Source organism: Schistocerca cancellata, chromosome 5 (assembly GCF_023864275.1).
Source record: "Schistocerca cancellata isolate TAMUIC-IGC-003103 chromosome 5, iqSchCanc2.1, whole genome shotgun sequence".
NCBI lineage: Eukaryota > Metazoa > Arthropoda > Insecta > Orthoptera > Acrididae > Schistocerca > Schistocerca cancellata.
In genome coordinates, this window is record NC_064630.1 from 77,704,127 (window position 1) to 77,728,011 (window position 23,885).

At 41.1% G+C, this 23,885-nt stretch overlaps 1 protein-coding gene across 1 annotated transcript in view; it reads left to right on the forward strand.

Annotated features, from left to right (window-relative positions):
* The first annotated feature begins 1,662 nt into the window (after nt 1-1,662).
* LOC126187350 (coiled-coil domain-containing protein 43) overlaps nt 1,663-23,885 on the forward strand; it is a 37,073-nt gene continuing 14,850 nt past the window's right edge. The window contains exons 1-2 of the mRNA XM_049928374.1: nt 1,663-2,048; nt 18,439-18,660. Of these exons, the coding sequence (XP_049784331.1) occupies nt 1,884-2,048; nt 18,439-18,660 (387 nt within the window). The 5' untranslated portion in view covers nt 1,663-1,883. The remainder of the gene's footprint in view (nt 2,049-18,438; nt 18,661-23,885) is intronic.

The following is a 23,885-nucleotide window of genomic DNA, read 5'->3' on the forward strand; positions in this document are numbered from 1 at the left end:
AAGATTAGGTATTTTGTATACGATAAATTTGTTAATAGTGCATAACAGTATTTCATTCTGACAGTGTGTTTATTCTGTAAATATTAGCTGTTCCAGTTTACTACATTGTATTAACCTTTTTCGACTTTTTCCTGACAAATGATGAGGGTAGTAATTATTCAATTTTTTTTATGTTTTTATGTTATTCTTTCTGATATGTTCCACACCCACGAGAATCCTCTCATTTTTTGGGTCTATGGAACGAAAATTGAATCTAATCTAATCTAGTCTTGGTGTTTGCAGATACTAACTGTGCGAAGAGGGCGTCAAGCCAAACCAATTTTTGTAATGACTGATTTGCTTGGTTAATCAGTTTGGTGATTCGTATAATTGTAAATTTTATTGTAAAAATTATAGTTATGATTTTAAAATAGATAAAATTTCATTTGTAGTCCCATACTTACATAATAAATATCTTCAATTCTTTTTTAAAAAGATAAATTATGTCCTTATACAACCCACCAGATATTTGGGAAACACGGAAGCGTCTGATCCCGCCGGTCTGCTTTGACGCATGACGTCACAAATATGGCGGAAACAAAAACAAACACACACACTTTCCACAAGAAGCCTAATGGCACTAACGGGACAAGCGCGGGAAATGGGGTGTTTTGGGTGGGGGGCAAACTAAATAGAAACAAATTTAGACGCCTTGTGTAGCTACGACGTGTAAGTGAAGACAGCCATGCATGAATACCCGCCCACCTCCCCAGGGGTCGTAACCCCTGCAACCCATAGAAGATAAAGATGCTTCAGTAGCTGATTAGTGTTTTTTGTGTTTTTTTTTTTTTTTAAATCTCATGGATAGAACGAACAGATCAGAAAGATAAATATAATAAACTAAAACAGAAATTGGAGGAAACAGATAATTAAAATAAGTAATAAGTGTTTTTAAATTAAAAAAAAAAAATCTAACGAGATAGAACGAACAGATCAGAAAAGTAAATAAAATAAGATAAAACAGAACTGGAGACAGCCACACTCAAACCAAACTCCGCGCCGTCATGACGTCACACACGACAACACCCTTACGTCACGGGTCAAAGCCGACGCGTGGGATCGGACGCTTCTGTCGACCCGATATTTGGATAGGGAACACAATGACAAACAAATAGCTATTTTTACATCAATGTTGGGGGAATTTGGATATATATATATATATATATATATATATATATATATATATATATATATATATATATATATATATATATATATATATATATGTGTGTGTGTGTGTGTATGTGTGTGTGTGTTTTCAAGAAAAAGGAAAACAGATTTTCATGATATGACATGCTTATCATGAGCGGTGTTAAACAGTATAAAAATATTACCTTCAGTACAGAAGTTATTTATTGTTCAGGAATAACAAAAGAACACACAAAACTCTCCCTGTTCATCCCAGTTTATAATGCCGTGAGTCAACTATAAATTACTATTACAGGTTCATCAGAAATCTCTTGAAATGGGAATGTCATATACAAATTGGCGGCTACTATGACGACAAACATGGACTGCATAATAGTTTCGAATGATTAATGCACTGTAATCTGTGGAGCGCGGCCGTGGTCCAGCAGAGCAGATTGCAGTTGACGAGGCGTCTGTGAAGGGTGTTGTGTTTCCGTTTTGTTCTTAAATGCTGCATAAAAGTAAAACAGTTTGTGAAGGATAGTGTATTTTTAATATATGTACTGTCAATTAATACATACCATATGGCTGTTAAAATTCGTGTGTGAGAGCATTATTGAGCTCTAAATGTAGGTAATGTATTAAAATGTTCGGAGTGAATTATAGTATAAACTTTGGAGTACAAAGTGAATACACTTCTCTGATTTGGTGAAAATATGGCAGCTGGTGGGGAGGATTTTGATTCTTGGCTGAGTTTGAAATTGCTTGCTCTCAATATCGATGAAGGAGTATTTGGATCTTACATTAAAGGCATTTTGGACGGAGATGAATCACTGGAGGATAAAACTGAAGCCTTGGAAGGGATTCTGTCAGAGATAACAGTGAGTATATCATAGAATTGAATAGGTTAAAAATATTCTAGATGACAGATTTTGTGAATCATCATATTCAGCATTGCCAAATTTGATTTTCTGCAATATTGGGAATAAAACTATTATGATCCAGCACAGTGCTTAGTTTGTCAGTAGAAAGTTGTGCGATTACTGTCTTTATAAGGCTGTAGTTACCGGTTAGTGACAAAACGGTAATTGTAATAGAAAATGACACTCAGTGGGAATTCCGAGTTATGTTCTGGACATTATTTTATAGCTAGTAGTATACAGGATAGTTGGATACTAGTGACATGTTTTCTATGGCTAAACATGTATGGAGCGTTCTGTATGTATAAAAGACTGTCTAAATAGAATATGCCAATTTGCTTAAATATGACAATCTGACACTGTGGTTTGGTTATGTAGAACAATACTCCCAGCATGAATAGTAGAACGGTGTGTAAGCATTGTTATTATGTACTAGTACTGTGTCCCTGGTTGCACACTGACAGTCCTTTTCTCTGTATAGAATAAAACAGAATGTTCAAAGTTTAAGACACCATTGTTAGTACATTGTGACTCTTAAGAATGTTTATGGAACTAAAGGTAGTCTGATCATAAGTTAGGGAAAGAACCATCATAGGAAACCCAATAAACTGATTAAAATGTAATCAGTGGAGTAGTTTTGAATCAAAACACTGGACTACATCGATGTGAAATATCACTTACATGTGTATATGTAGCTTTCAGAGTAAGGGATGGCTTGAGATAAAGGAAAATTTTATCACTCAGATTTGAACAGTCTTTAAAGTAAGCAGGCATTTTAAACTGTTAAATCATCCAAATGCTTCCCCAGTAATCAGAAAAAATATTCGTATTCATTCCAAACAATATGAGGAAAATGTGATTTTGAATGCCAGTGTCAGTCTTGGACGTTTACTCTGGCCCCCTTATTGGTGAAGACATATAGTCATGATAAGCAGGAGATCTGGTTTCAAATTCCACTCTAGGAAAAATGTTCACTGGCAACTGCACCTTCAAAATTAGTTATATAAAAAGCTGTTGAATTAGTAAAACTATGAATTCTTATCATATGCCCAGTACATCTACAGATAGACTGATTTAAGTTTTGTTACCCCAAATATATTTGAAAGTATAGAAAGTAGGCAGGCAACATTATTTTCATCTAAATGTATGCTGTCTATCTAGTTCCAGATGCCTGCACAACCATATTTTGCAAGGTGGTCACTGTACTTAAGAAATTTTGATTTATGAATGCAAATGTAAATAATACCCGGGCACTAACATTAAAAACTACAGTTTTCAGTTAGGCACTCGAAAAGAGGAGATAGCAGCTTTCTTAGCCTGCAGAGCTAGCACTAGAGTTCATCAGAGCAGCAAATGAAAATGCTGACACACACACACACACACACACACACACACACACACACACACACTTTTTTTACCCCTGGAGTTTCCATCTCTGATTTTTCCAGCTTCATTTCATGAAACAAAATCCCTTTGTTTTGTTTAATTAACTGCAGATGTTCTTTGATCACCGTATTAATAGAAACCCTACTCTTCCTTCCTTCTTCCTTTACTAATATGCGCAACTGCAATGATTGGGCTTTCATGGCCGTCTCCCCATTTTCATATGGTCTTTCCTGTCTCTGTGGTTTTTCAGGACCCAAGTTGGTGATTCACTGTCAGATTGTTTTGAGTAGGAGAATGGTGTCCCTCAGGGCAGTGTTTTAAGTGTAACCCTGTTTGCCATAGCCGTAAACACTATCACGTCTATCGTATGGGGTCCTGTACAATTCTCCTTATTTGTAAACAATTATGCTGGTCTCTGTTCCTTCTTCAGTGTTGCAGCAGTGAGTCATCAGTTGTAATGTACAGTGCAGAGGTTAGAGGAGTTGGCTGCAAAGATGGGTTTTCGGATTCCTGCAGATAAAAGTAAGTGTGTGTGTGTGCGCGCGATCGCTTTTTAATTGTCTTGTCATATTTTTAATCTCCCGGTCTTGCATATGCGGGACACCGTCATACATTTTAGAGGCTCAGTGAGGGTTATGGGCCTCATTTTGTCTCCAAATTGTTGTGGTTGTCACACTTGAGACCTTGCACAGTGTGTGGATCGGTGGGGGCTTCTTATTTGAAGATCCTTGACACTGTCCACCATGATTGGATTCAGCTGTCTACAGTTGCTTTTAGGACCAGTCCCGTAACTAGTCTTGTGCTGAGGCTGGGGAACCACCACTCACCATCCAGTGGAAACTCCTTGTGGTGTGTCAGGCATGTAAGTTCCTCGCAGCTCAGGCTTCACCCGCACACCATACTGTTGCTTGTCCACCTCTGGATCATCTTTTCTCCAACCGTCCATGAGCCACAATGCTGTTTGGGATCTGCGTGCAGTGTGTGTGCTGAAGTCAGTCTGTGTGGAGCAAGTACAACCCCAAATCCAGAGTTTTAACCATCTGCCACCCTGGATGCTGTAGAGACACGGCATAATTCTGGATTCGGTGCATTACAGGAGAGATTTCACTCTCGCTTCTGTTTTCAATGCGATATTTTGCAACATTTTATGTGAGCACCACAACTATGTACCTGTGTTTATGGATGGGTATAAGCAGGTGGACTCTGTTGGTTGCTCTGTCGTTTTCTCGTACTGTGTCCTCAAGGTCCAATTGCCTCAAGAATTTACTGTCTTCAACGCAGAATTATATGCAGTCTTGTGGGCACTGGAGCAGATGAGACATTCTTCCAGTGCTAAATTTCTTGTCTGTTCTGATTCTCTGAGTACCCTTCACATACTCCAACTTTTGTACCAGCAGATAAAGTAATCCAGGATGCCCTCCTCAAACTAAGACTGGGGAAGGAGTTGTCTTCATGGTGAGTACCAGGACATGTGGGTGTTGTGGGGAATGAAAGGATGGATATAGCAGCCAAGGAGACGTGTTGTGATCCCCAGTTCTTCCAGTGTGCCATCCCCCTGAATGTTATCACCTCGTCATTGAGGTACAAAGTCATAAGTCAGGGGAAGATGAGTAGCTGAAAGTGACCAACACTTGTAGTAAAGCCCACAATTTGGCCGTGGTGTACCTCCTTCCAACCATGTTGACAGGGCGAGGTCCTTCTTACTCTTCTTCGTATAGGCCGCTGCCCTTCCTACTCTGGCGAGAGGACTCCAATGTGTGGTGCTTGTGGTGCATAGATAACTTTGCGTCACATTTTGTTGGACTTTGTTTATTTTCCAACCAGCAGGCCATGATGGATTTACTGACAGATCTGCCATCTATTTTAAGTAACATTAAAATGCATGTGGGAAGAGTTTCAAAGTTTTCACAATTAGGGCCTCTCCAGTATTTTTCCCAAGATTTTAGAAGAATGGTTTTAATGTGTTCACAAGGCGACTGGCTCACTCAAGGGTTTTTTTTTTGTGTGTGTGGGGGGGGGGGGGGGGGGGAGTGGGAAGCTCCTCTGTCATTTTACTTGTGTTTTAATCTCCTATATAGCACATTTTAGAATTTCTTCACTTGTGTGTGTTAACATTTTGGTATTTTATCCACATTTGTTTCTTTTGATGTGTGTAAGGGTGTCAATAACCACATATTTGGATACCTGTAAGCTCCAAACACATGCACACACAGACATTAAAAAATCCCTGATTATGTTCAACAGATAAATACTCAGTTTTCCTGGAGCCCTAAATTTGCATCTTACTGTCTAGGCACATGTAATTCCTACAGTAGCAAAAGCTCTGCTGATCTGTGCAAATTTTAATTTCTAATATAAACAGGACATTGAAAGGGTAATTCTATCTCCCTATAAAATAGTTCACCATTTAAATGAAAAGTAAATGTTAACTGTATTGTACTAAACTCAAAATTAAATTGCTACTCAGTCTCACAAATACTCTCATTGCAGAAAGGAAAATAGCATATCGCTGAACAAACAGATTGTGACTGTATTCTGAAATTACGAATTACAAGCAATGTGCTTTGTAAAAACAGACGTTTGTCTAAATTTAACAATATGAAGGGGTCCACATCAGTGTTAATTAGTTTGTCCTAGATGAACATCAGTTTCAAAAGAATACAAGCCAACAACTGATGCATAACAATGTAATTAATGTCTCATTATTTCTGGCAATAGCAGAGTTTTATGCTGCCCAAGATTCATTATTGCGATGCTGTCTACATCTACATCTACATCCATACTCCGCAAGCCACCTGACGGTGTGTGGCGGAGGGTACCTTCAGTACCTCTATCGGTTCTCCCTTCTATTCCAGTCTCGTATTGTTCGTGGAAAGAAGGATTGTCGGTATGCCTCTGTGTGGGCTCTAATCTCTCTGATTTTATCCTCATGGTCTCTTCGCGAGATATACGTAGGAGGGAGCAATATACTGCTTGACTCTTCGGTGAAGGTATGTTCTCGAAACTTTGACAAAAGCCCGTACCGAGCTACTGAGCGTCTCTCCTGCAGAGTCTTCCACTGGAGTTTATCTATCATCTCCGTAACGCTTTCGCGATTACTAAATGATCCTGTAACGAAGCGCGCTGCTCTCCGTTGGATCTTCTCTATGTCTTGTATCAACCCTATCTGGTACGGATCCCACACTGCTGAGCAGTATTCAAGCAGTGGGCGAACAAGCGTACTGTAACCTACTTCCTTTGTTTTCGGATTGCATTTCCTTAGGATTCTTCCAATGAATCTCAGTCTGGCATCTGCTTTACCGACAATCAACATTATATGATCATTCCATTTTAAATCACTCCTAATGCGTACTCCCAGATAATTTATGGTATTAACTGCTTCCAGTTGCTGACCTGCTATTTTGTAGCTAAATGATAAAGGATCTATTTTTCTGTGTATCCGCAGCACATTACACTTGTCTACATTGAGATTCAGTTGCCATTCCCTGCACCATGCGTCAATTCGCTGCAGATCCTCCTGCATTTCAGTACAATTTTCCATTGTTACAACCTCCCGATAGACCACAGCATCATCTGCAAAAAGCCTCAGCGAACTTCCGATGTCATCCACCAGATCATTTATGTATATTGTGAACAGCAACGGTCCTATGACACTCCCCTGCGGCACACCTGAAATTACTCTTACTTCGGAAGACTTCTCTCCATTGAGAATAACATGCTGCGTCCTGTTATCTAGGAACTCTTCAATCCAATCACACAATTGGTCTGATAGTCCATATGCTCTTACTTTGTTCAATAAACGACTGTGGGGAACTGTATCGAACGCCTTGCGGAAGTCAAGAAACACGGCATCTACCTGTGAACCCGTGTCTATGGCCCTCTGAGTCTCGTGGACGAATAGCGCGAGCTGGGTTTCACATGACCGTCTTTTTCGAAACCCATGCTGATTCCTACAGAGTAGATTTCTAGTCTCCAGAAAAGTCATTATACTCGAACACAATACGTGTTCCAAAATTCTACAACTGATCGACGTTAGAGATATAGGTCTATAGTTCTGCGCATCTGTTCGACGTCCCTTCTTGAAAACGGGGATGACCTGTGCCCTTTTCCAATCCTTTGGAACGCTACGCTCTTCTAGAGACCTACGGTACACCGCTGCAAGAAGGGGGGCAAGTTCCTTCGCGTACTCTGTGTAAAATTGAACTGGTATCCCATCAGGTCCAGAGGCCTTTCCTCTTTTGAGCGATTTTAATTGTTTCTCTATCCCTCTGTCGTCTATTTCGATACCTACCATTTTGTCATCTGTGCGACAATCTAGAGAAGGAACTACAGTGCAATCTTCCTCTGTGAAACAACTTTGGAAAAAGACATTTAGTATCTCGGCCTTTAGTCTGTCATCGTCTGTTTCAGTATCATTTTGGTCGCAGAGTGTCTGGACATTTTGTTTTGATCCACCTACCGCTTTGACGTAAGACCAAAATTTCTTAGGATTTTCTGCCAAGTCAGTACATAGAACTTTACTTTCGAATTCATTGAACGCCTCTCGCATAGCTCTCTTCACACTACATTTCGCTTCGCGTAATTTCTGTTTGTCTGCAAGGCTTTGGCTATGTTTATGTTTGCTGTGAAGTTCCCTTTGCTTCCGCAGCAGTTTTCTAACTCGGTTGTTGAACCACGGTGGCTCTTTTCCATCTCTTACGATCTTGCTTGGCACATACTCATCTAACGCATATTGTACGATGGTTTTGAACTTTGTCCACTGATCCTCAACACTATCAGTACTTGAGACAAAACTTTTGTGTTGAGCCAACAGGTACTCTGAAATCTGCTTTTTGTCACTTTTTCTAAACAGAAAAATCTTCCTACCCTTTTTAATATTCCTATTTACGGCTGAAATCATCGATGCCGTAACCGCTTTATGATCACTGATTCCCTGTTCTGCGTTAACTTTTTCAAATAGTTCGGGTCTGTTTGTCACCAGAAGGTCTAATATGTTATCGCCACGAGTCTGTTCTCTGTTTAACTGCTCAAGGTAGTTTTCAGATAAAGCACTTAAAAAAATTTCACTGGATTCTTTGTCCCTGCCACCCGTTATGAACGTCTGAGTCTCCCAGTCTATATCCGGCAAATTAAAATCTCCACCCAGAACTATAACATGGTGGGGAAATCTACTACTGTCACCAACCTCCCACCAGATAGTCCATCACCTGGTGGGTTGAAATACTACATGGCGGCTATTTATCAACATGAAGCATTTTTAAGTCAATAAAAGGATTTTCTTCCACTTGCAGCCCTAATTCCATCACTCAGCCAATGTTTTTATATAATTGACCTAGCACTGTTACTCAAAATGGAAAATAAAAAGTGTGTAAAGTTGACATAGTCACACTGTTACAATGTATAGGATGGAGAAAAACAGTATTGATTGTTACCCAACAGCAGATTATGATTTCATAGTTATGCAGTTTGACAGGCTGCCTTTATTTTGTTTGAATGTATTGGCTTTGTTTCACAGTAAAGTTTCTTAAACATTAAATTTTCAGTGTCTGACCCCCTTGAATTCAAAACCACTCGTGTTTGCAGCTATGTAGGTGGCGCAAAACTTTTCTTTGCACATCTTGGCATAGCTCTACAAAATGTTAAACCTCTCCATTACTAAATTAAATCGAAAACAGCAACATGAGAACAGTCATTCGAAAAGTATTGCCTGTAGTATAGCTACATGGCCAACAAAAAGTGCTAAGTTGTGAAGATGGGAATTTTAAAAGAAAGTAATGAGTAATTCTGCTTATTAGTAGTCTTATTGTATGTTGTGCTCCACATTGTGTGCAGCAGTGGTCACTGGTCGTCAGATTTTATTGACAGGTACACACTCCTGCAACATTGAATTACTGAAGTGAAGCTTATATGCATAACATTTTCAGCTAAAATTGAGTGAGGGGAAGCACAGTATCTTTACAATACAAAGCTCTTTTATCAAAATTATGTTGCAGAATTCTGAAACACTTAATGCAAGATTTGTGCACCTTTCATTAAATGTAGACAGGGATTCTGTCTTGTTCCTCCATTGAATGCTGTGGCTAAAACATTGTAATAAATGTCACATGCAAGAAGTGTGTAGCCAAAAATATCTTTTCCAGTTCATGATCACAGACAGGAGACATGATGAAGGCAGTGTGTATGAAATTTCACCATGAATATAAATTCCAAATGTAATTTGTGTGTTGACTGATTAGCATCAATCTTGAGAGAAATATTCAGAAAATCTAACACTGAAAGAGCTTGAAACAAGTCATTTTTCAGGGTGGCTACTCAAACTTGGAAAAAAAAAGTTCCCTGAGAATTTCAGGTGTGTGTGTGTGTGTGTGTGTGTGTGTGTGTGTGTGTGTGTGTGTGAGAGAGAGAGAGAGAGAGAGAGAGAGAGAGAGAGAGAGAGAGCAGCTCCTAATAAATTGACGGTGAGTGGGGGGGAGGGAGACAGCATACCACAATAATGGCTTTTCTTTCAGCTGAGCTACTGAGCTATATATCAGCCGTAAGCAGTAGTTTGTACGAAATAATATTCATATACTTAACACTCTTTGAAATAATAAGCATTTTAAAGTTTTGTGATTTATAAAACTCTTTCAGTACTAGGTTAAAAACACAGAACTACTTGAAATTTTATGAAATTCCCTGAGATTTCCCTGATTTTTCCAGGTTACATGTAATTTCCTCAGAGTTGCAGGTTTTCCCAGAAGAATCACCACCCTGGTTTTGTAAGATGTAATAGGATTTCACAGCCATTTTTTTCCCATGGGGACTCGCCACTCTTTGGCGGGTTCATGCTTGACTACCATGGGGCCCCAACCTCAGCAACATTGTTTGCTGCATGTCTATCCTCTTGCTATTCTTTTCCCCCTGATTTGGGGAACATGTCTGGAATGTTTTTGTAAATGTGTTCTGCATTTTCAGTAGCCAATATCACTGTTTTTTGTTCCCTTTTTCTTTCTCCATTCCCCTTCTCCTATTCTTCCTCCACTTTGGTGTTTGAGGTTTCTCTTTTTCTTCTTTCTCCGTGTGCATTCCTGAAGCCCAGCCCAAATGTCCAATGCATAACAGGTGACTGGGTAATGTGTAATTTCTAGCCCTGGGTAGACAGGTAGGGCTCACATGTACCCCCTGGTAAAGACCAGACCCAAGGAGCGCTGACTGCCTGAGCTGCTACCTTCCCGAATTGCCGACTGGTCCCTCAGTCAGGTGTTAGAAAGGTATGAATTGAGGTGTGAACGATCACCTAAAGTGGGTTTGCCCCTTCTGAAGGGTGCCCCCAGTCGGAACAAGCACACCATCGGAGTTGCTGGCAATCATGGGGATTTTCTCCCAGTGAGCCCATCATCTTCATCAGTCAACTTCTACTAAACGTAAATGGAATGAGACTAACAATTCAAAGCCCCTCTCAGCTGCACCATAGTTCCATGTGGTTTCACGTAATGAAGACAGTCAGTCCTTCACTATGGTAAATCCGTTTATTATTCAGAAAGGTGTTGATGCAGTTACTGGCCCTGTGAAATCCTGCTCTCGTTTGCAAAATGACACTTTGCTTTCGGAGACTACTTTTGATTCTCAAGCACAACTACTGCTTGCAGCTTCGCTCCTTCAGGGCTATCCTGTTTGTATCGAGGCCCATCGAATGCTGAAGTCTCCCAGTAGTGTTATTTACACTAGGCTGCTCGATGGTCTGACAGAGGCAGAAATTCAAATGTAAATCTGATCAGGGTGTCATTGTAGTCCATCAGGTGATGAAAAAGGTAGATGCCTCCTTAGTGCCCACATGCACTCTTTTTCTCACTTTTGATAGATTGGTGCTTCTGTCAAAGATCAAAGCAGGTTATGAAGTTATAGTCTGACTATACATTTTGAACCCGATGCACTGCTACCAGTGTCATTGTTACTCGAATGTTCTGTTTACATCCGGCCAAGTGTGTAACCTGTGGTAGGGATGCTCATGAGGGCGATTGTCTACCTGCTTCTCTGCACTGTACGAACTGCAATGGTGACCATGCCGCCACCTTCCAAGAATGTCCAGCGTATCTTGATAAGCGCACTGGCTAGGAGATCCAGGTGAAGGAAAAATTGTCTTACCGGTCACTTGCAAGTTGTTTGCTAGTCGTAAACCCTGTGTTCTACCATCCAGGACTTGCAGTACTGTTTTTGCTGCTGCTCACTCAACGAAGGACATGGCCACACAGACATGTGACCTGAAATTCAGCAACATAGTTGTTAAATCACCCAGTGTCATGGTAGCATCCCCATCTCCTCCAGCTGTGCAACAAGCCACCAAACTTTCACCTCATGGGTTGAAGTACCTGCTACACAACCAGCAGGCTGGAAAGGACGGAAGGAATACTCCTGTGTAGATGTCCTATGTCCGTTCAGCTAACAAACATCTGAGTCTTCCTCTGCCAACTGGAAAGACTCCAAGCAGTCTTCTCCTTCGCCGACTCTGAAATCCTTTCTGACAACGTTGCAACGTGATATCCTCACCTGGCTGACCTCCATGTTACCGGTGTGCACCGCCAACCGTTTTTCTGCCCTGGACTCCGTACGCCGACAGAAGGAGAATGCTGACACCTCTGTAGATTTTATGGGGCAGGATCCTCCAGCTTCTGTGCCCTGTAGCAGTGAGTCTTCGAAGGCTGGCACTCGGCAGCCACTGAGGTGACACTTCATTTTTTCGTTCGTCCACTTTCCTTGTCATGACATTCCTCCAATGGAACATTCGTGTCCTTTGATCCAATAAAGAGGACTTATTGCTGCTCTTAGAATCGCAGCGTCCACTAGTTCTCTGCCTCGAGGAAACAAGATTGCTTTCTGACGACCGCTTTGAGCCGCCTACATTTTTTCCCAGTCTGCTTTGACCCCCCTCCTCCTCCCTCCCGAGGACTCCCAGAACCTGCCAGAGAGGTGCCCTCATGGTTGACCTTCTCTATCAACTTAACCTCGTCTGCGTTAACATGGGAGCACGTTCCTTTCAGATTCCATGCTCACCTATTCCTACTTGGATCTCTTCCTCTACACTGACCAGCTTGCCCATCATCTCGAGTGGTCTGTTCTCTCCGACACATACTCTAGCAACCACTTCCTGTGTGCTATTCATTTGTCGACTCCTACACCCCCCCCCCCCCTACGTGCTCGCCAAAATGGCAGCTTTCTAAGGCCAATTGGAGGCTGTACTCTTCCCTGGCAACCTTCAACGAACCACATTTCCCCAGTTGTGATGACCAGGTAGAATATCTTACAAACTTTATCCTTACCGCTGCAGAACTTTCCATTCCTCCCACTTCTTCTTTACTGCGCCGTGTCCTGGTCCCTTGGTGGACTGAGGTATAACGCAACGCAATTTGCGAATGGAGACGTGCTCTCCGTGTTCTTAACTGTCATTCTACAGTGGCAAACTGCATTCATTATAAACAGCTGTGTGCACAGTGTCATCGTGTTCTTCGGGCTACCAAAAAGCTAGCTATATTTCATTTACAAGTTCTTTTAACAGTTCCACTACCTCTTCCATTGTGTGGGCCAACGTGAGATGGGTTTCTGGGACCAAGATCAAGTCTGACAGCAGCAGATGATGTCATAGTGGACCCTATTGCTATCTCCAAGACCTTGGCCGCTATTTTGTGGCGATTTCAAGCTCCTTCCACTATCACCCTGCCTTCGTGCATCAGAAACAAGTGGAGGCAGCTCAGGCGATATCATTCTTTTCCCAGAATAGTGAGTGTTACAATGCTGCTTTTACTATGATGGAGCTTGATGATGCTCTCACTTCATCCCGATCCTCAGCCCCAGGGCCGGACGATTTTTATATTCAGATGTTGCAGAACCTTTCTCTTGCGAGGAAGCACTTTCTCCTTCATATGTACAATCACATCTGGGCAGAGGGCATGTTTTCCAGATGCTGGCATGAAGCCAGTGTCATACCCATATCAAAACCTGGTAATGACAAACACCTCTTTCTAGTTATTGCCCTATTTCTCTCCCCAGCCATGTTTGCAAGGTGATGGAGTGTATGATTCATGCCTGCTGGTATGGTGGCTAGAGTCTCACATTTTACTGACCACTGCACAGTGTGGATTTTGAGCACGCCATTCTGCAGTTGACCACTTTGTCACCCCATGTCATGAATGGTTTTCTGCAGGAATACCAGACTATGGTTGTGTTTTTCGATTTGGAGAAAGCTTACAACACCTGCTGGAGGACTGGTATCCCCTGTACACTCTACTCATTGGGCTTCCATGGCCACATGACCTGTTTCCTTCAGGACTTTTTGAAAGACAGAGTTTTCAAGGTATGTGTGGTTTCTGCCTTGTCAGACACCTTTATCCAGGAAAACGGAGTGCCTCAGGGTTCTGCCCTGAGCGTCTTCCTCTTTGCTATCGCCATTAATCCTATTCCTGGCCTATCTCTGACCGGGCATCTACAGCTCCCATTTTGTTGACAAGTTTTCCATCTTTGCAGTTCTTCATAGACTTGTCTCCTCAAGCAGTGTCTTCGGCTATGTCTCAATCGTCTTTAATCATGGAGCATTGACAATGCCTTCCACTTTTCAACTGATAAAATTGTTTGTTTGAATTTCTGGTGGCACAGTTGGTTTCTTCCACCATCTTTGTGTCTTGGGTCTGTTGTTCTTCCATTTGTTGAAGCTAGGAAATTCCTGGGGCTCATGCTTGATAGAAGACTTTCTTGGTCCTCCCATGTGTCTTATCTGGCCACCTGCTGTACACTGCCCCTCAGTGTCTTGTGTGTCCACAGCAGTACTTCCTGGGGAATGGATCGGACCATCCTCTATTTGTACCAGTCCCTTGTCCATTTGAAACTGGACTATGGGTGTTTTGTGTATGCATCTGCACATCTTTCCACCTTACGCCATCTCAATACAATCCACAACTGTGGCATCCGTTTGGCCATGACACCTTTTACACTAGCCCGATTGAGAGTCTGTTTGCAAAATCTGCCGAAGTACTGCTGTGACTTCCTTCTCAGCAGATATGCATGCTCTTGGAGCATCGAAACAGGCTTCCGCTTTTCTCACAGTAAGACCGTTTGTGTTAATTTTTGGCGTCGTACAGAGTTTCTTCCACCTTCCTAACATCTAGGACCTGTCAACCTTCCATTTTCGGATGTCGCTAAATTCTTGGGTCTTAGGTTTGACAGAAAACTGTGCTGGTCCTCCCTCGTTGCCTATCTTTTGGCTCGCTGTCTGCGATCCCTCAACACCCTCCGTGTCCTGAATAGTACCTCCTGGGGAGCGGACCGAGTGGTCCTTCTCCGCCTCTATCACGCCTTAGTGCGCTCGAAATTGGACTATGGAAGCATAGTTTACTCCTCTGCTCGGCCGTCTATTCTTCGGCGTCTCGACTCTATCCACCACCGTGGAGTACGTTTAGTGTCTGGAGCTTTTTACACCAGCGCTGTGGAAAGCCTTTATGCTGAGACTGCTGAACCTCCGCTGTCCAATCGGCGAGCTGTCGTTCTGAGTTGTTATGACCATCTGTCTTCCATGACTGTAAATCCGGCCCATGACATTTTTTTCGACACTGCCTTGGATTTAGGGTAGGGAGGCTGCCCTTCCTCCCTACTACCACCGGGAGTCCGCTTCCGTCAACTGCTCCAGTCTCTTTCCTTCCGCTTTCCTAAAACTTTCTTGACAACTTGGGGTACAGCACCGCCTTGGCTCCATTCCCGGACCTGCCTGCTCCGTGACCTTTGTCAGTTTCCCAAGGATAGTACCCCTTCACTTGTTTATTGTCGGGCATTTTCTGCTCTATGTGCACAAATGAAGGAAGCCACATTTATTTACACTGATGGCTCAAAAACATCGTCTGGTGTAGGGAGTGCCTATATTGTTGGCGACACCCCAAATCGATTTCGGCTTCCCGACCAGTGTTCAGTTTATACTGCGGAGCTTTACACTGTTCTCCAGGCTATCCAGTACATCCGTCGCCATCAGCGGATACAGTATGTTATCTGTTCAGATTCTCTCAGCTCTCTCCTCAGTCTCTAAGCTCTCTACCCTGTCCGCCCTCTGGTCCACCGGATTCAGCACTGCCTACGCTTGCTCCAATTGGGGGGCGTCTCTGTGGCATTCCTCTGGATCCCAGGACACGTTGGTATCTGTGGAAATGAGGTGGCCGATATAGCGGCGAAGGCTGCAGTCTCTCTTCTTCAGCCAGCTATTCGCACAATTCCCTTTGCCGATCTACGGAGTGTTTTATGTCGTCGTGTTGTTCTTTTATGGCACGCACATTGGTCGACACTTCCCAATAATAAATTGCGGGACGTGAAAGCTCTTCCCTGTGCTTGGACCTCTTCCTCCCGAATGCGTCGTCGGAAGGAGGTAATTTTAACTAGACTCCGGATAGGGCACTGTCTTTTTAGCCATCGACATCTTTTAAGTGGCGATCCTCCCCCACTCTGTCCCCACTGCTCTCAGCTGTGGACGGTAAGACACCTTTTGAGTGTCCCTATTTTACTCCGTTAGGTGCCCGTCTACAGCTGTCGTCTGATATATCTTCCATTTTAGCAGCTGACACGTGCTCAACCGATCGCATTCTCGAGTTTTTGTGCCGGTGAGATGACGTTAGTCATTTGAAGCTCTTTTTGGGGACAACCAACCCCCTTCTATAGTGATTTTTTAAGCTTTCCTTCTACTTTTAGTTTCTCCAGTTTTTTTAGTTTCGTTCCCATTGCTGCTGGTTTCCTTTTTCGTTTTTTTACCTTTTCCTAAGTCACAGACTGGGCGCTAATGACCGTAGCAGTGTTGCGCCCTGAAAAAAAAAGGGGGGGGGAGAGAGAGAGAGAGAGAGAGAGAGAGAGAGAGAGAGAGAGAGAGAGAGAGAGCATATCAGCAGCGCCTCTGCTGGTCAGAGCACAGTGCACGCCACACAACACAGCCAGCGCCGGCCTCTGCCCTGCTTCTACCTTGGCTGCCTGCATTGTGCAGTGCTCCATTGGATTTTGTGTTTCACATATGCCGTGCCGTCTCTGTGCGTCGTCTGCCGCGTGCAGTGTCGCACTCTGTCGGCGATCGTTTCAGTCGCACGTCCTGCCCTCTGGGCAGCTGATGCGAGCAACAGGACAGAGAGCCACCTAGCGGATAACATAGGAACTACTTGCAACAACCTGCTCGCAAGGGAACGGACGATTTGTCTCGGAGCGGGTGAGTTCACCGCTCCCCCCCACCCTCGGAACTCGCCCGTTCAACGCTCACCCCACCGTCTCGACTCTAGCCAGAGCGTTGAGCAAAGCGACTCAGGTGTCATTCTGGTCGCTGCGGTCTCAGCTCACGCAGTAATACAGCTCGCGGCTCGACCTACTCGACTCAGCGCCTCTGCATCGGAGTTCGTCCCTACTGGATATTGTTCTTCGTAGTAATACCGCTATGTATATTACATTATTATGTTATGTATACATCAATTGTTTTTATTTTATTTTTATTTGTTTAAACTGATTAGATTAGGTTCCTGATGACTCCTCTTACTATAGGATTTTTATTATGGACACTCGAATTTACGCTTTAATTACGAGCGAACCGATAAATGTATCGCAAAATGTGATACACCAATATTTTCCTTGTTTTATTCTGCGTAAGGCTATATGCAGCACTTTCGTTTTACAGTCAAATTTATATTTTGCGATTTTAGGCGTCTTCGGAAGGAAACGTTCACTTTAAAAATATATGGCTTGCGATGTATTTGTATGAGGTTAATGAAATTTTAATACATTATAGCCAAATATATTGTTAATGTAAATCTCAAGTTACGAAATTTTCCGATCACCCAAAAAACCATGATAGTGCAAAATAAATCAATAATCAAAAACTTTGTCATATCGTGGAAATTTCAATAAACAATACAAAATTCTTACTCATTATCTGTGTTAAAGATCAAAATACAGGTATAGTACTGGAATAAACCACGTTTAAAGGGCAATGTGCCTTCCATTTATTTTCTACTGTAAATGAGTGGTGAGTCATGAAAAAGAGCTAATTCATTTCAGGGAGTGAACAGTTCTGATCCAATCTCTGAAAAGAACAGTTTTGCCCATCTCTAGTGGGAACCCATCACCACCTTGGCTTCATCTGTCAGCCCTTGTTCACCTGGGCCTTCATTCACTTCCTAAGGACACTACTCCAGCCTCCCTCTATTGCTGTAAATTTCATGACCTTACGTTCCTATTTATGTTTGCGTTTTGAGTTATCTGCCGTTTTAGCAGATGAGACGCAGACTATCGACCACACTTTACTTTTTATCCATTGTAGCAATATGGTGAAGGACATTTAATCTTTAGTTCAAGATCTCTTGTTTCTCTGGCATATTTATGGACCTTTCTCTAAGAACCTGTTTTTAATTGTCTTTCCTTCTGTCAATTGGGCTTAACGCGTAGTTGCCTTTTTTTTCCTCTCTCTCCGCTTTCTGACGTGGGCACATAGTGCCCTAGTTGTTTTGCGCCCTAAAAGAAAACAAAACAAACAGCCATTTTGAATAAAAGCCTTTTGGGTACTTGGCCATGTTATGTTGAACCATCAGAAACACTTATACTGATGTTTCCACTGCCCTGGGAACATTCTTCTGGGTGTCTAAACTGTTGTGTTCTGATGATGGTCATCTGTTGTAACATTCTATTTCAGTGACGTGTGACAACTACTATATCAGTTAGGGAAGATATTGGACAGTTGAAAGTCAAATAATGCATTTGGCTTGTTATATCATATAGATAGTGAAAGTGCGCCTTTCACTTAATAAAAACTTAGATATGAACACCTGTTCCATTTGTGTGACAAGTATGTGTTTAATTCTTTATGGCTGTTTTGAAAGTTGCTTTTCTTTATATGCTCATTTTTGCCAAAATAACGTCATTGTAAGATCTATTAATAGGTGTGATTCTCGCATGGCCAGTTGTTATTCACTATAACTTTTTTTTCCAGGAAAATGGTATTAGAAACCACTGCAGAGAGATTCTGGAGAAGTGGCGAAACACTTCTCAAGCAGCTAGTTCGGTAAAGGAAGCGGAAGTTGCAGGAGCAGAAGCAATGGATATAAAACTGGCAAAACTCATGGAATCTCAAGCTCGTCCAACAACTGTTCAGAGAACTTACACAGATGAGGAAAGAAGAATTCGTGAAGCTATTTTAGCACAGTATAGTCAGGTATGTTCATAGAAAAAGACTGGAAGGTTTAAATTTATGGAAGAATTTATTACCAGCTTTCGTCTGTTGGGAATGGTTTAATGTGACCATTATGTGTGTAGTCTGTCTCATAAGTGGAACAGATATTTCCACTTTAATTACACCTACATGAACCACAGTGATGGCGATGGTATTCATGTCGCCATTTCTCAGCTTACATACAACTCTACATCATAGGGGTATCTGCGGAGAGGCTGGACTAACATAAGGTTCCCGAAAAGGGACAGACCAACAATCTGGGTGATTGAGTCACATACCCTTGTAACATTAGTCAGCATAGTCATTCTGTGTTGGTAATGAAAACAAACTGAAACAGCAGCTGTTACATTTTCTGAAGACCTGCAACTGTGCTATATGGTCAAATGATGGTAGCATCCTCTCGGGTAAAATAGCCTCTCATTTGCATATATCGGGACGCGTACTACTTGTGAGGATGTTGTCATGAGAAAAAAGACAAATATGACATTCTACAGAATGAGATTTTCACTCTGCAGTGGAGTGTGCACTGATATGAAACTTCCTGGCAGATTAAACCTGTGTGCCGGACTGAGGCTTGAACTCGGTACCTTTGCATTCGCGGGCAAATTCTCTGCCATCTCAGCTACCCAAGCACGACTCACAACCCGTCCTCACAGCTTCAATTCTGTCAGTACCTCATCTCCTACCTTTCAAACTTCACAGAAGCTCTTCTGCGAACCTTGCAAATTCTGTGGTAGAGCACTTGCCCGCGAAAGGCAAAGGTCTAGAGTTAGAGTCTCAGTCCGGCACACAGTTTTAATCTGCCAGGAAGTTTCATGACATTCCACAGGTTAGTGTGTGGAACGGTAGATATCTTATTCATGTTAAGCAAATTAGAGAATTAGAAAAAAAAGAAATAAATGGGTTATTTATTTCAAAGAATGTACCTACACAAAATATATAAGTTTGCTGTAAGAGGATAGTACAGATGGTACTTGAGTCAAGTGGCTTAAGAAACCCATGGAAAACCTAAATTAGGGGACCGGACAGAGTGATCTCCATCTGCCCAAATATGGGCTCAGTGTCTTAACAACTGCACTGCCTTACTCGGTTGGTGCCTATTGTAAAATATTCTGTGATATAACAGTTTCACTCTCCATTGCCCTATGTGTCAAGGAACAATGCTGTTGACTCCAGCACAAACGAATTTGCTAGTATACCACTTGTTCTGATTTTAGTTTGTTCAGAGAAACATGTCACTATTCCCCAAGTACATCTTCATATCCTCCCCTCAGCCCATCTAAAAAAGAGTCAGCATCTCCATATGATGAGTAAGACGTTGAACTCAGCAAAATGAGAAGACATTACTATAATGCACTATAGATCACAGCAAGATTTTCTTGCAAAAGCTTTATAGTACTGTAATGTGAAAACATAATGTAGTTATCCACTTTCATTAACAACTCTGAATTCTCTAAGCAATCTTGGATTGGTTAGAAGACAGTCAGCCTTTACTGGGGTATGCATACTCCTAAGGTTTTCTGTCTGCAAAGTAATTTCTTTTTGGCATTGGAGAACTTAAAAGTTTGCCAGTGATTTATTTCAAGGGCATAAATAGAATTTATTTAATTTTTTTCACGTTGGTAAATGAAGTCTGTGATGGGAAATGAGATACATTTAACAATTGTGAACGTTTCAAAGCAACAGGCAACCATTCTCGACAATAGGCTATTTTCCTATTTTGTAAATATGCTTCACATTAGTGTTATTCTGAATGATTATAACATTCATAAAGCATTCTGAGTCAGTATTCTCATTATTTTTATTTAATTAAAGCATAAAGATAATTGAATTTTAAGATGATTGAAAATGCTATTTTGTTGGTTAAAGATCAGATGACATCACAGCCTAGAAATAAGATGAAGCTATATGTGTGTGATACAGAAGTTACTAGTATTTTTCTGTACTTTTTCTTCAAACCGTTTAGTTATTTAGTGATGGAAAATGAATTTACAACTTTTAAATATTGATGGAAGGAATTTTTTTCAAGGTGGATGGTAAAAATCGTCAGAAAGTTGATGCATTTATGGTCTCTTTGTTATTCAAAAACAACACAGATTTTTATGTCCCTAAATAAGAAATGGGCAATCCACATTGCATGGCGACTGGGATGGAACTATTGTGACACAGCAACAAATTGCAGAATTGTCTTAAAATTGAGGGAATCTGGAACTGGATCATTTGCTCGGATCATGCTGAAAAGGTTTTCCAGGGCAACTTGTGAAAGCCTGCACAGTAAAACACAGTGGAAAGTTTTTCATTCAGAAGATATTTCTGATTATTAGCTGTGTTTGTTACCAGTACTACTACTGTTTTCCAGGTACACAATTTTCAAATTTTCATACTGTGTAGTAACACCCATGGAGAACTGCAATAAATTTCATTTATTGGAGTATGTATAAATAACTTACTATTGAACAGAGCTTCCTGTGGTACAGATGCATTATAAAAGGAAATGAGTGCTGATGAGATGGGGAATGCAATATTCTTGGAGAATTTTACATAGAACTTGGAGACCTAAGTTGAAACGAAGCACCTGCAGTAAATTACATTGTCAGAATTATTAAAGTCCTTGGAAGAACCTACCTTGACAAAACTGTTCCACCTGGTGTGCAAGATATACAAGGCAGGCAGAATATCTTTAGACTTAGAAAGAATTGATGAAATCTTTTTAGGTTATCAGCAGTCAGTTTATTGCAACATTTTGATGTGTTTCCCACTTGTTATTTTGAACTGAGATGAAGGTGATGAATATGAAACTCATGGCGCTGCTACTCAGACGATAATCCAAGAGGATATAATCAGTGAAATCCACTAAAAAAGCCCACATTTCCTTCAAAAAATAATGTAACTATTCCTTTTCCAAAAGAAGACAATTTCTGACTAGTGTGAATATTACCTCACAGTCAACTGCAAAATACTATCTTGATTTATTTACATAAGAGTGGAAAAATTGGGAAAAACTGACCTCAGGGAAGATCAGTTTTGGAACTGTGAGTCAGTAATGACACACTATGATGTATATCTTTAAGAGATGCTAAGTTGAAAGACAAACCTACATTTATAGCGTGTGCCGATTTAGAGAAAGCTTTAGAAAATGTTGATTGGATTACTGTCTGTGATTGTGAAGGTAGCATGGATAAAAGAGTGTGTGAAAGGTTGTCTAAAAGTTTTACAGGAATCGGACTGCAGTTAACTGTTGAAGGCTGTGAAAGGGAGGCAATAGCTAAAAATTGAGTGAAATAGGGTTCCAGCGTATCCCCGGTGTTTTTCGGCCTGTACACTGTGGATGCAGTAAAGAAAACCAAAATGCAATCTTGAGAAGGTGAAGAAGTTAAAACTTGTTTCCCTGTCAGTGGTGCATACAGAAAAATCTCAAGGAAGTGGCGCGAAAGATATCTTGAGCTACCTTTACTTTTACTGTAATATAAAGTAATCAAGTCAGATGCAAAGTTTAAGAAAGTTTTATTTAAACTGATTGTACAAAGATAAGATAATGCCACCATATGATATAAAAAAGTTACAGTTGTGGTTCGCTTCCTTAAATGATGAATTCTATGCACCTATTCTTCCTGGCAAATTGGTTAATTACATCGTCAATAGGAGAATCAGTGACACGGTCAGTGTTCAACAGAGCTAAGCCAATAAGTCGATCCTCCTTCACTGTCGACCTCAGCCATATCTTCGCATGCTGCAGTGTTGAAAAACTTCTTTCTACTGTAGCAGTAGTATTCAGGTAAAGAACTGACCACAGTTGATTCTGTAAAATTTCCTGGGACAACTTTAAATAAAAACTTGCACTGGACCGACCGTTTGTACAGTTTACTGAAGAGATTCTATAGTTTAGTTTATGCCTTGAGGGTACTACACAAAGTAACAGATTTAACGGTGAAGAAAAGTGTATATATAAAATCAGAGCAATGACAGGAACTAATAGTAGACATTCATGCAAACCACTATTCGAAAGTCTGGACTTCATGACAATCCCTTCCATCTTCATATATGAAATACTTTTCTTTGAAGAGAAACTCTCTCATCTGTTTGAAGGAAATACATTCGCACATACCTATGAAACTAGACATAAATTGAAATACATGCTACCTTGTCACACTCACATTATATGAAAGTACCCCATATTACATGGCTCTGAAGATCAGAAATAAGATAAGGTCAATATTTGGGGAAGCCACGTTGGAGACCATTGGCACATACCTAAAAAGCAAATGTTATAGTTTAGAAGAATTTATAAATAGGAATAGGGAGTAAGGATACAAGTACAAATGGTATACTTTTGATGCCATACAGATACCAAGTTTACACGTTCACTGTATATTCATGTTTATATATAGACTTATAGTTTGAATGGCGGTTTGTATTCTGTTCAGTACATCCATACATGATATAGGTGTGTGAAGCCTATGGTAATGATTTGATGAGTTATGAAAAGATTTAAAATATAATGTATTTCTATTATAATAAGCAATGTATGTATTACGTATTTCCTGAAGTATATAAAATACTGTAACAACTTAGGTTAAAGACTGACAAGTCACCAATGTTCTCAATCGAATGATTGTATAAAAACGTGTTATGTGACAATAAAATATCTTATCTTACCTTACCTTATCTAGCTGCAGGTAGACAAGCAAATATTTTGTACAGCGACAATGCTTGCATAGCAGAATAACGATCATTAAGGGCATTTATGCTCATTTGCTTGTATTGAAGAATCTCTCCCATTAGTCTCTTTTTTATCACAAAATAGTAGAATATTGACAACTTTTCTCAAATTAATGCCAGACTGAATAACATATCAAGATCACTAGAATGGCCGCAATTTTTCTCGTAGGTATGTGTGAGCTATCTATGTGCCACACAGAAATGTATAAAATACGATGATGTGGATGCGCATACTACATAGGAAAGTACAACTACATGATAACTCGATTCAGTCAAGTCGACTGACGAATGAAATGAAAGAATAGCTGACTGGCGGGGGCTGCGCGGGTGGCAATGCGGGCAGCCCTTGGGGGGGGGGGGCATATGTATCTGCCACTGTTCACAGTGGCCCTGTAATTGTCAGTGTCAGCAAAGAACTTGGAAGAACAGTTGTATGAACTGGATAGTGTTTTTAAACAGGTAATGAAGCGATAAAAAAAAGTAAAACA